Raw genomic sequence first — 14290 nt, forward strand, 5'->3', positions numbered from 1 at the left:
CCAGCTAGGGGCTTTTAGGAGTGGGGCACCATGGGAAAAATATTGCCTTTAACCAGGCACTATCAAATAGTTGAATGGCTCTACTTTTGGAAATCGTTTGACTTGATAAATTACACATTCAGTTAGTAAATAAGCTCAATTGGCTTTTGCAGTCTGTTGTGAATTGAATGGGAAATCAACAAATTAGAAAGTAAAGGTCATGTTGTGCTGGACTTGTTTTTACAACCTCTCTCATTTCATTTATTTTTTTGTTTAACATAATATATATTTTTTACCATTAACTACTAAACAACAACGTTTTTACAGTATTTTACCGTAAAATTATATATAAAATTATGCATTGCCTTGTTAAATATATTATTATTTTTTACAGTATATGTGATGGTAACTAACCTTTAATCAAAATTTTCTTGATTATCATTTTTACATTCTTTTACTATTAAAATTACAGACTTTTTTTACGGTGTTCAAATGAATGGGAAGAACCGTAAACTGACAACTATCTTTTGCTAAATTGTTTGTGACTTCTCTTATAAAACAGCTATTTTATCATAGTAAACTCCACACATAGTTCGCTTCAAAAGGACTGTTGTGTAAAGGACTGAGTGTAAAACATGTTGAAGATTAGCAGATAGGTGGACAGTTTATTAAGTGATGACCAGTTTCCTCACAAAAGAAGTTTATGATCAGTTTATCATTAACATCCATTCAAAAAGAAAGGTCTACTGATATGACTGGATTCTTTATCTCATAATTGTATTAATATATTCATATATTTTTTAAAAGTACTATTCATTTCTTAAGAGCTAAAACTTTTTAATGGGGAAATAAATGATTGAGTGCACCTTTAAAGCGAAGATTTTTCTTTATAGTCCCTTCACACCCATTTTCAGATTGCTGTGATTTTCAACACATAGTAATTGAAGTAGTCTAGCATGCAGTCTAGGCAGCATGCACTTGTTCAAATCAAGTCCATATTTCTGGTTTTATGAAGTGGCATATGCTGCACTCATGTCTTTATGTGATCTCTCCGATACGAAGAGTTTTGTATCTTATTTCTGTCCTCACCTCCCTGCCTCAAGTGCTTTAAGATAAAACTGTGTAATTGCCAGCCTGTGCCCTTGGGCTTCAATGGATTGTGTCCCTGACATTTATAGATACTAGCTCATACATGCACTGCTGAGCCACATCATTTGTGATGGGGAAAGGTCTTTGTCCAATATGAGAGAGCTCATGAGCTATGCAATCCCTCAGGCTGAAACCCTTCACTTCATACAAGCTGAGAATGATGGCAACTAATGACGTTGGAGACAGCAAGTACAGCCAAGAGACTGATGCAATTACAACGTTACAAGATGGTGAGTAAAGATGAGCATGTTGTGCCCATTGGCTTTGGTTGATGCAGTATTGATTCAAATAAAAGCTAGATTGAACTCTTGGAACTGATTTAACTAGGAAAGGAATCTAACAGGGTTTATCTTTGCATTTCATAGGCCAGACTTTTGACTAACAGCAGAAGAGCTGATCCTCATTGCAGCTTATTCTGGCCAAAAAATTCCTACTTATACAGGAAGAGACTGTCTCATGTTAATGTGACCAACCACGTTGCGTTTTGTTTGTAAATGCATTTAGTAGAAGGTTATCTGATATAGATTAACCTACAGTTAATAAACCAGCCTTGAGATAATTTGTTCAAATAATGGCACAGTGATCTCCACAAACTGAAAAAGCATGAAAATTTACTTTTTTTCTTTCTATCTTTTAGTTTTCAGAACTTCTTTCTTGCCAAAAGTAATAAGTAATGCTTTTTTCACAAGCATGATTCAGAAAATAAGTGGAATATACAGTTTTTCTGGTAAATATCTAGTTAACTTGCAATAAGTTACTTCTACCTCAAATACCCTCATTGTGTATCACCTTGGTACCTTGTAAAGACTACTTTGTTTCCAAGCTAACTTGGAAAACGTCTCGGGTTACATGTGTAACCCTTGTTCCCTGAAAAAAACGGAACAAGATGCTGCGCTGCTAAGCGCTACGGGGAACAACTCTAGCTGTGAACCGAGCTGAAATAGTGTGTGAAACACGTCAATGAACATTGACCGGAATTTATAGCCTCGGCTGATGTAATCATTAGATGCACCTGCGGCCAGGCTATAAATGGATACGTCACCAGGTGTCGTCAGATACTTCTTTTTGAAGAGCAGTCCTGGGACGTCCCAGTGCGGCAAAGCAGCGCAGCATCTCGTTCCGCTTTTTTCAGGGAACAAGGGTTACACATGTAACCCGAGACGTTCCCTTTACAAAAAGCTTCACTACGAAGCTGCGCTGCAAAGCGCTACGGGGAACGCAATTCCCACGCCGCCGCACTTGGGGCTGTCCGGACCCCTACAGTTGTGCAGTGTACTCACAAAAACGCGAGAGTTCTCAGACATGAGCTTGAGATGTCGACTCAAGGGCATAAGAGCCCGGAGTAGCATAAACATCTAAACCATTCAATTTTGATGAATGTGTGCGGAGAGGACCAGCCTGCCGCATCACAAACTTGTTTAGGCATGGGCTGAGATGTCGACTCAAGGGCATAAGAGCCCGGAGTAGCAAAGCATCTAACCCATAAAGTTCGATGAATGTGTGCGAAGAGAACCCTATCGCAACACTGAATACCCCCGTGCCTCAGCACCCACGATGGTCGAATATAATGACGTCGAGGGTATGTGAACACGGGAAGAAAATATATATATATATATATATATATATATATATATATATATATATATATATATATATATTTATTTATTTATTTTTTTTTTTTTAGGGGTTCCTCCATGAGCGAAAAAGCTCTTCATGGAGGTTATCAAAGAAGGGAAGGGACTCATGAGGCGTTCCCTTTCTTAGACTGGAAGATAAAATCTATCCCCTAATTTGGAAGGTTTGGTGTCTCTTTTTCACGTGGCCAGTCCAATCTGGCAACCGCTTAATTAACAACATTGAGCAATTCCTCCGTAGATTTTTTTATCGCGGACGGAACGCTCTGAGGCGGGAAGAGAATCACGATCCTCCTCATGATCCGAAGAAGCATCGGAACGCGCTTCGAGATCATGTGAAGGACCAGCTGGGTTTGGGGAGAGAGCGAGAGAAAGGGATCAACCCGTCTCTTGCTCCTCAGCCAAATCCATGCAAGAGCCCCACGAACGATCTTTATTTTTTTTTATTTTTCGTGAGTGCTGACTCCCGGAAGCAAGCGAGGCGAGCACGAAGCACTCTGCCTGTTAAAGCAAATCGCAGTGCTCACACCCGCCGTGCTGCAACGCGAGAGCAGCGTGCTCTTACCCCCAAACAAACAGCAAAAACTGATGTGTGTCGTCTTCAGCTATAGAGCGAGAAGAGGGGAACACGCACCGTTTGCGGCTTTCGGTCATTGTCTCTTTTTTTTTCTTTCTTTTTTTTTTAGAAATATATATATATATAATATTTTCTAAACAGAAGAGAAAAGAGAACAACGTTCACTGCACACTGCCTAACTGATTCTAACTCCTAACAGAGGAAAGAAAGTTTTGACAGGGTTTGTGAAACACACAGAAACAGAATCGCTCTGAAAAAAGAGTTTCTGATGACACCTGGTGACGTATCCATTTATAGCCTGGCCGCAGGTGCATCTAATGATTACATCAGCCGAGGCTATAAATTCCGGTCAATGTTCATTGACGTGTTACACACACTATTTCAGCTCTGTTCACAGCTAGAGTTGTTCCCCATAGCGCTTAGCAGCGCAGCATCGTAGTGAAGCTTTTTGTAAAGGGAACCCTGTGTGCACTTAATCCCGTAAATTGCGTAAAACCATTCAGTCAGATTTAATCTGGTGATTTCAGTCAGAGCAAGCCATTTTTGTGTGCAATAGTGTATGTATTGTGGGTTAGTGATGCACTACATGTAAAATGGATTACGTGCTTTTAATTAGATTACTTTACATATTTGAATGTGTGTAATCAGACCCCAGTTACTTTTTATGGAATTCATATTTACTCATTTGTGTAAATTGCCACTTAATACACTTAAAATTAAGATTGTAATGAAAACTTGCTTAAAGTAATCAAAGAGTAATCATATTAGATTACCTAAAATGTGTAATCTAAAAAATTACATAAATGTTTACAAATTAAATTGTGCAGTTTACATTTTGGAAGTATTCTTCCCAACACTAGTAACATGCATCAGAAAGTCAGTAAACAGGCTATGGGTGTCCCGCAGGCGTGCCGTCTGTGGCTGAATCTGCATTTCATGTGAACTTGTTATTTATTTTGTGAATGTTATTTCCTGTTTGACTGCAGTTCCAGATGAGGCACCAGTGATTCAAGCTGTGAAACCCTCCACAACAACATCTGTCCTGGTGCAGTGGCAGGTACACTAATGCTGCCATTCTCTGGGTCAAGTGAACTCCTGACCCCCATTACATTTATCTGATGGCTAGATAACAAACCAGTTTTAGCCTGAGAAGAATGGTTGCATGTTGCAGGCTATCACCAGTTAAATTACAGCCCTGTTCTGTTTAACGATCTGATTTTTGTCAATAGGCAGCTTTCCACTGAGCAGCCTGCCATCCATTGCTTAGTATTCCTTATGCAGGTTTGCATAAATTAATGGTATGCTGCATTGATGCCTGTACTTTTACAAAGGGCCTTACTGAGCCTGTGATAATTAATACCCATGCACGACAGCAATCCTGCAATATGACGGGATATGAATTAGTAGCTGAAAACTTTATTCACTGACCTAACAGTCCCGGATCTTCTTACTACTGTCTTTTTTAAGTTTATTACTCTCAGCTCTGAGCTTTTTTAATTACCCACTGACTGAATGGCTCAGAAATTAAATCTTCATATATTATTTATCTTATACTTTTCGCTGCGGCCATCGCGCATGGACGCGTGACAGAAGTTCAGTCCATGCTGTCTGTCAGTTACAGCCGGAACAGCTTTTTATCAGGGTGTGCTTGAATAAGGACTGTGAGAACAGCGAGCAGAATGTGACCTTTAGTTTAATCTGTGCCTTTGCAGCCGCCCAAGGAGGAGAGTGTGAATGGGGTTCTGGTGGGCTATCGACTGTACTACCGCGAGCTGCAGTATGACAGTGCTCCGCAGGAGTCAAAGAAGGCCATCAACAGCTCCTTGCTGCGCACCGAGCTGACAGGTAGCTAGCAGGAGGAGGTTTTCCTCTTGAACCAGAAACGTCTGCACACAACCATGATTTATAGCTTGAGTGCTTCTTTGAATACATTCTTAACCCATGCAGTTATTGAAAATACACAAAGAATTCTTTAAAGGGTTTGTTCACCCAAAAAATGAAAATCCTGTCATTTACTCACCCTCAAGTTGTGACTTGCTTTCTTCCCTAGAAGAATGGTGACGTTGCTCTTTTTTCCATACAATGAAAGTGAACAGTTTCCCAAGAAAGAAAGCCTTACGGGTTTGAAGCAACTTTGAGGTTGAGGGAAATGTCATTTCTGAGTGAACTATCCCTTTCATTTCAAGGGTTGGCAAATTCTGTTCAAGAAATTATTTTGTATTATTTTTCCAAATCCTAATCTGGCAAACACAAAAGACTGGAAAGGTCATGGAAAACGAATGGAAATTCATTGATCACGAAGTGTCGTAACCTTGTTTTGTTCAAAAATGTATAGTGTATCTCACAGCTCTGCTCTTGGAGAGGAAGCAGACTTTAAAAAAACGAAACTGGGACACAATCACTGATGGTTTTGAAATTATAAAAAAAAAATATGAAATCCATGTCAATACACTGGTGCAGTCAAGTATAAACATTATCTGGGCGTTGGGACGCCACCACTGCTCATCTTCCGTACTGTTAGAGAATCTAACGGATAATTTTCTGTCGGATTGCTGAGCGGAGGTGAACTCATTATGTGTTCAGTCTGTGAGAGGTGTGGAATCATGAGTTTGAGCTCAAGTGTTGGGCACTGAGCAAGCCACCAGCCTCTTTTTCCACAGCCTGAATCTGGCTGCTAAATCTTCTTTGACAAATTGGACTCAGCAGTGTTGGCAGAATTTAAATACACAAGCCCGGAGCAGCCGAGCACGGAAGCATATTTAATTTAATGTTCTGCACCTGTTGGGGCAGGAGTGCGATAGCTCTCAGTCTCTTCCCCTCTTCTCTCGTCTTACATGTTAAAATGTGAGGTCTGCTAAGTGCCGAATTGTGCTCCCTGCTGAAATCACCCTAATGCCAAGAGAATATTACTGAAGCTATGCTCTATTTGCTCAGGCTGGTACTCCAGAACCTAACAAGGTCTTTGTCACTTTCTGGGGTTTTCTACTGAAGCCAAGTCAATTTACAGTATGTTACTTAAAAGTGTAGATGGGTAGTTGACGCTTAACATGTCCATGAGCATTGATGCGAGTGCATGTAAAAGCTGAGATGAGCATTGTGGAATTTCATCATTCTGTTTAGGAAGTGTGTGATGAACAACTTTGTAAACTAAAGATTTACTGTCTTGATGAAATATCTCTTTGATTTGTGTGTTGCTATCTTTTCTGCCTGTCCAGGAATGTATTCCTTATCGTTCCTTGCTCTTTTTTTTCTTCCTCCACAGCCAAAAGCACTGTGAAGACTGTCAGCAATCCTTCATTAACAGAATTCGAACTAACACGTAAGTTTCATTTACCCATCTATTTCATTTACCCATCTATCTCATTTACGTCAGTCTGCCTTTGAAGTCCCAAATGTTCAAACTCCCTTTGGCAAAGTGTGTAATCCCAAATATTCTTCCTTTTCGGAGAACAAGGTTGTTTCTCTAATCCATCTTCTCTAACCAGGAACAGTCTGGCCTGGAGATATTCTCAAAGTGAATCCTATTGCGCACCGCCTGAGACCCGAGACATCTGCTCTCACTTCTCCCATGTTCTCATCAATACTATTCAAAGAGCACTTGGAAAGAGTGATAGCATAGCTTTCCAAGATTACAACCAAACATTTCCATATTTACACTGTATGGAACAGTTGGTGGTTATCTGAGTGATGTTTTGGTTTCTTTCACAGATGAATTCTGCTGTTTCAAATTTCAATTTCAATTTCCATCTTTTAAGTTATCCTTATAGAACTTCTTTTTGCGAATTTTGATTCTCATCAGAGCTGCAGAAATACAGGCGCTATGAAATCGTGATGACTGCCTACAACGTGATTGGTGAAAGTCCTGCGAGTGCTCCAATGGAGGTGTTTGTTGGGGAAGCTGGTAAGCACATTGTGAGTTTGTTGATGGAGTGTTAATTAGGCGACACAGATATTATGCAGCAATAATATTTAAAACAAATAAATGTGGTGTTTATAAGTATATGGTCACATAGCAGCTGTAACATTAAATACAATGACCCCAAAAAGTATTTAGACACTTTAAAAATGCCATGTATTTTTATGTATATTTGTACAGAACACAAATATTCACAAAAAGAAGCATTTACAGTATGTGGTAAATCATACACTTTACATCTATTCATCCACTTAAAATTACCTTGCAAAAAAAAGAAAAGTGTTACTTTTGATAAAAAGTCTAGCATAATTTGTTCACAAATGGTATTTGGTATGATAGTGTGTCATGTTATGGAAGATAAAAATAATAATAAAAAAAAATTAGGAAGTGCCTTCCTAATCCTATGTCCTACAAAAAAACTCTCCATTTACTTTCTCTGAAAAATATACTCTTTTCACAGAAAGGATGTCACTAAGACACCTAAAATATCCTTGTGATTAGTTTTTCCATCTAACAGTTCAGGGCTTCCGTAATATGACAAAACATCAAACCAAACACCTCTTAACAGTTGTAGATTTGTTTTCATACAATAAAATATCTCTTATGTTAAGATTGTTGTAAGGCATCTGGACTTCGAACATGACTCAGTGGTTGTGTTTTTTCTTATTCATAGCAGACTCTTGTCAAACCCAGACCAGCGTGCTTTGCTGGCATCATCCCACCAGAGAACCGGTTTAATGAGAGAGCAAATTTCCAGTAAAACTTCCCTGCCCCTCCAACCTGACAGATGTGGTGTTGACCACTGTCCATGGATGTTCCTTTTAGAGATTCAGGGTAGTGTGCTCTCTGTCTCAGGTTCTTTAGGGAAAAAGAAGTGACAGATATGAATTGTGTTCCCTTAGTGGAGTGGCATGAAGAAGGAATATAAGGACAGAGAGGGCAGAGCTGCCTAATGTGACAGAGACAAAGGCCTGCTTAAGGCTTTCTCACACTTTTCAGGGTTCTGAGAGTGTTTTGCAAGAATTTGGGATTATGGCTGCATTCACACAGTCAGTGTTTGGAATTAACAACCATAATTATTAACAGGCATGACTCTTAAAATCACCCCTGATCTATTCTCAGGATATCCTTAAATTATCATAATTAATAATAATAAATAATACCTGGGACTGGTTGTATAAATCCTTTATAGATTAGTTTTGCAAGGTATTTGTCAAAAATGTTCCTTTAAGACTGGTGTTGGATATTTGGTATGCAACATTTAGAAGGGAAATTTAAAGTGCCCTCATTCTCACACTATTATATGTAAGGATATTTGGTACTGATGAATTTAGAAGGGAATTTAGGGTCTTGAAATATGTGAGCTATGAACTAAATTAAAATGTCCTTATTGTACATTATTAGGTAATGAAATGTATAATGGAATTAGTCGCGTTCGACAACCATTATAAATTAGATAAATGACAAATAACTAGATTATTTGTCAGAATAAATTCTCCACCATTAAAATCGTAATACAATGTATCCTCTCGCAATTTCTACTGTAAGGAATTAGCTTTAATAAGTGAACTATGATTAATTCACTTATTGGAGTGATATTATTCTCATGATTTATTGAAAATAATATCACACATATTTAGGTACAGCTTTGAAGCGAAATCTTTTAGAAACAGAGATGAGATTATTTATCAAAATATACCACAGTCATTCATCTTTGAATACAGACAAACTTTATTGCTATTCTAAACATAAATCTAATCTAACACATATATACATGAGACAGGTTGGTGAAAAGAGTGACAGAATGTGAAATAAATGATCAATACAGTGAAAATGAACTTTATGGAGTTGACAATACCTTAAGAATAATTTACCCTTCTTTGAGTCTACATCGATTTTCTATCAGATTACACAAAGTATTTAGCAAATACACCAGCACTTTGAGCACAATATTGGAGATGTACTTGCGTGTAGTGGTGTTTCCTTGCGTTCTTTGTGTTGCTTGGTTCTTGGCTCTTGGTCGAAAGTTCGCTCCGTCGATGATTTGGGCCTCTGTAAGACCGTATAGTTATTGTCTGTATGAATGATGAGGTTGGTTTTGAAGTGAGGCCTTCTCATTGGTGTGTGAACCATAGAGAGTGACGAGTTTTCTCGGGACATCGAGCCCCGAGCATCCTTGGACCACACATGGCATGGATCGGGTTTCGACAAAATCCAGAGAAGACCACCAGGGAAGAGTCAGAGTGGAGTCAGAGTGAAGTCTGAGCAGTCAGAAGAGCAGGAGAGACAAGCACAGATGCATAAGAGAAGAGAGAATGTTCTTCCTGTTTGGAAACATTTGAACTGAAATTGGCCGCATCCCCAAAGGTGTCCTGTGCCCATCAGAAGTGACTTTTCAGAGTCACGTGGTCAACTGGGCCATCTTTTCCGACAGTTGATTTATGGTCCTTTGTTTCAGATTCTTACAAATCTCCCCAAAAATAGTGCATATTTAATCATGAACATTTATATCTTGAGAATGGTACAAGAGACATGATATTCAATGTCATCAGCTTCCTCCATGTAACTAAGCAAGCGTTTGCTTACCAAATTTGACATTCTTACATTAATATTTGTACGTGTAGTTAACAAAACATGAAAATCCCTGGTTACAAATCATACTGGTTAATTTCTTGGTTATACAACATGGATAAAATATTACACACATTTTAAAGAGGTACATCAGGCTATAATAATTAATTTGTCATTTATACAAGTTACCACAGTTCAAAGCAATTTCCAACATTAACTAACGAGTCTAAGTATTGTATAAATTGAGCTTTAAATGCATTCTGTACATTTTAGAAGGTTAAGTCAGTAAAGTACTGTGACTTTGTGTAGAATGTTCCTGGATTAAGATGAAATGTCCTTTTTAAGATGCTGTTTGCTGAACAATGATCACGATGTGGTGATCTGATGAGTCTAAGTGTAGCAAACTGGTTTATATCGGAGGGCAGAATCTTGTGTGTTCCGAGTTTCTCGGGAACTCCAAGATTGTGTGTTCTGTCTTTTATTGCTTCGACCTTTGAACTTAGGGCCTCTTTGTAGAGAAGTTTTCAAGTCATATGGGATCTAGACAAGTCTCTTTGTTAGCTTTATTGGCCAGATGTGGCACCAACGTCTTTCCATTTATGACGTTGTGGAATTCCAGGATTAAGATTGGGTAAATCCTAGATTCAAATCATCTAGTTTCAATTCTTCTGCATGTATAATACTACACTGGCAATGACGTAATTCATTGAATGTAATTAGACTTAGATTGGTCTAATTTAATAAGACCAATTCTAATAAGACCAAAAAATAAGAAAGCCACAGCCTGCCAACCAATTCATATTGTGGAGAATGAGGTTTTAAGAGATTTAAGGGCATTGCAAGGAATACACAACCTATTGAGGCTAGTTCTTTAGTCATCCTTTCACTTCCACTTTGGGAAGTGTTTAATGTTACTTAAAATGCTTGGAAAAATTTTATAAAACATTATTGTTACATATCTTTTCTTTTCTAAGAAGGGCACTAAAATAATTTTGACAGGAAATTAAGGCTATAGGGTATATAAAGAGTATACATATATTGTCATATATTGAATATATAGTCCAATTTCGCGATCACCTATGAAAAATCATGCGATCAATCAAGATTAAGTATTATAATTGACTGACAGCACTCATTTTAATGCCTTTTTCATGCATCAATAATCTGAATATTTTCCTGAGGATTATTGATATATTTTGCAGATATAAATAAGGCTAATCATTGCACAATAGTCTCTGTCTCCTCAAGTATATTTCTCAACACAACTTTGGTATAGTGTGACTGGCAGGGTAATTTAAATGGGGTTGCACACCGGACACTTTACTGATATTGCGTGTTCTGAAATTAGAAATATTTTCTTTCTATGAAAGAACACACACTGCCTCTGCTGCTCGGTGTCTGTCTGTGGCGCCCAGCTACAACTCTGCAGGCTGATCGAAATTCTTCAGTGCCACGAGGACAATTTGTATCGTTTTCCATTCAATTCTCCCCAAATCATTATCAAAGTATGTATTTTTGTGGTTTGACAGCTTAAACCTATTCAAGCCATTTCTAATCATCCAGTTTGTGCTGTTACACCAATTTCGTACACTACCCTGCAAACTCATCAACATTGCTTTGGTAGTTTTGAAGAAGTACAGAAACGTATCTTCGTAACTTTTGTGTATGGTGACTAGATTCGCTACTTTGGACTCCCACTTGCACCAAAATGACATGTCCTTCAGAATTAAGTGCAGTCAGTGCAGCAAGATGCCACCCTGGGCGACTGCCCATGTCGCCTATGCCTAAATCTGCCACTGAGTGCAGTAAATGTTATAGCACCACTTGTAGTCTCCAAAAGGTATTATGCCAGATTACATTAAACGGAAGGCCAACAGAAAATGTATTGGAAAGCACACAAATTAGGCTTCTAATTGCAAGTCGACTAATGTTAATTTATGGATGCCTCAAAAAAACATATCGGGAAAGTAATATGCTGATCAATAAATGATGTATCGATATTTTATGACATTCCTAGTTAATATTATATTAACTTAGACCTGGTCACAACTAAAATGGACCAATATGACATCTGAATCCATTTTTAGATTCATGGACATTATGAATGTGAAGAACTGTTGTTTTTCACTCTGTTCATTTTGTTGTCCACTTAAATGGGTCTGACTCAAATGTGAACACCCGCTAAGAGCACCTTATGGATCTGAAGTGCTTACAGATATGAAGAGATGACTAAAAAAGCAGTGTGTTCAAAGATGAGTTTGTTGTTCTGAGTAAAAAGATGGTTTGGCTCTCCATTCTCGCCCACCTTACATCAGGCTCCTGCAAGTTAGCTTGTACTGCTGAAGTGCTCTTCAAGTTGAGCTCAAGTTGTCCTTTCGCCAAAAACTGCTATTTTTTTTCTGTACATTTATTGACTGAATAATATCCAGCTGCCTGGCAGAAGAGCTGATGCTCTGTCTAATGAGCTGCCAAAAGTGGAAGCCAGGATATGACATTCCAACTATTCCACAGAAAACTGATATTTCTTTTGTTGTTTTATTGGGTACACTACAAAAGAAAGGATGTTTATCACCTACACTGCCGAAACAGATCTATATTCATGTGGGGCATCTCGTATGATCAATACGAGATTGGTTGCCTTTATTGGACAACCAATCCCCCTATTGCAAGCAAATAGATGGATTACGTCCGAATTTCAACTATGTGCTTAAATGTATTGAACACAGACAAATTGCTACAAATGCAAACTGTCGTTTTTGCTGTTTAATTCCACCGCAGCCGTGGTAACAGGCTGACACTGCACAGACAGGATGTTGTTAATGCTCTTTGCTCGTTGCACAGTTTTGCATTTGAGCTAATGATTGCCAGGTTTATTTATGGATTTCTAAGCAGGATTGCACTAGTAGCACCACATAATTAATACAAAGAGTCATGGTGATAGTTTTGGCATGGCATGGTGTGTTTTTTTTTTTTACCTTATTCACCCTTTTGCAGCATTTTTGGCCTCTCATAAGGGATTTAATGAAGCAGTAAATATGAATCTGTTATAAAGAACACAAGCAGCTGGCAGTGCAGGCAGGTTTATCAACATCAGGTTATTAACAGCATCAATAGAGGGGCCCAGGCGCTGGGATAACTCCCAGCAGCCGGGGGTGGGGGGTCTAAAAACAAATGAATTTTCCACTGATTAACATCACGTTGGCTACCTCTGAAGACATTCAAAGAGGGATCAGAGCTACAGGCGAATATAGGGAGGTAGATTCGGAGGTAGATTCAGAGGTAGATTCGCCTATAGTTGCAGTGAAGAATGCTTTCCTACGGAAAAACCTACGGTCACGCCACAGTCAAAGTACACAAACAGCAGACTATAGTTCTGTTCTAAACCCTTGTGAGGTGCCTACTCAAACAGCATTTTAAGGCATCAGAGGTCTGTTCCTGATGCAAAGGCTGTGTCAGAAGGTAGGTAGCAATCTCATTATGCCTTTCACCTCGGTTTGGCCAAATTCTAAGGCAACATCGCATGTAGGGCTTTTGTTCACAGATCTCAGTGAAAAAAAATTATCCAAGATAGCCGATGAAGTGAGAGAATTTATTTTACTATTTTACCCAATGTTTGTGTGCTCATTTGTGCTTTTGTATTTTTAAGCTTATAAGAGTATGGTGCTGTTAGCTTAGCAACATACTAACATAAAACTGTATTGTACTTCATTGTCAGTAGAGTCTCCTGTGTGTTTCATACAAATATATTGATATTGATACTCTTTAAATGTTTTTAGAAAGCCATAAAATTTGTGATTTTTGGGTTTGGAATTTCTGAATTCCCAACAAAATTCAACAAAAAAGTATACAAAAAAAATAATTTATTACAAGCAACAGTAAATTCATCAATAGTTAAAATAGGACTATTGATATTGATTATATACTGTATGTGCTAGTATATTAAAAAATATCTATGTAATGTAGTTTAATATATCATGAATTTTTTATAATGGAACAGCACAGAAAACAAATGAAAATCATTTGAAATAGTTTGTCTATGATTTACTGAAAAGGCTCTATTGTGTACATTCAAATTTTTCATTGAATTAAATACTTGATATGCCAAATTAATTGAATTAATCACAAATATTTGCTGAGAAAGCCCTTCAAAAAACACAATTCAAAATGTATCATTCTAATCATTATAAATAATTATGTATGAATAATTGTAAATATATATTATAAAAATAATAATTCAGATAATTGAAATGCATAATTGTGGCAGACGAGCAAATCATTGACAAGACAATACAAAAAGTGGCTTTAGAATTTAGAATGTATGTTGTTTATTTCCATATTCTTGAACATAAGCCTTTCATTGGCCTATAGTGCACAGCAATCAATCTTCCAATTGAATTCATCAATCAGCCTTTGGAGCATTTCACTTTGGCTGCGTTGCATCATAAACACAGCGCTTTTAGGTTG

General features: G+C 37.9%; 1 protein-coding gene across 4 annotated transcripts in view; it reads left to right on the forward strand.

The window, feature by feature from the left end:
* Nucleotides 1–14290, forward strand: part of LOC127647329 (protein sidekick-1-like) — a 474624-nt gene that overhangs the window by 443211 nt on the left and 17123 nt on the right. For all 4 annotated transcript variants that reach the window (XM_052131502.1, XM_052131501.1, XM_052131503.1 and 1 more), the window contains exons 31-35: nt 1255–1358; nt 4326–4396; nt 5052–5184; nt 6602–6658; nt 7139–7240. In XM_052131502.1, coding sequence (XP_051987462.1) covers nt 1255–1358; nt 4326–4396; nt 5052–5184; nt 6602–6658; nt 7139–7240 — 467 coding nt within the window. The remainder of the gene's footprint in view (nt 1–1254; nt 1359–4325; nt 4397–5051; nt 5185–6601; nt 6659–7138; nt 7241–14290) is intronic.

Source organism: Xyrauchen texanus, chromosome 8 (assembly GCF_025860055.1).
Source record: "Xyrauchen texanus isolate HMW12.3.18 chromosome 8, RBS_HiC_50CHRs, whole genome shotgun sequence".
NCBI classification, from domain to species: domain Eukaryota; kingdom Metazoa; phylum Chordata; class Actinopteri; order Cypriniformes; family Catostomidae; genus Xyrauchen; species Xyrauchen texanus.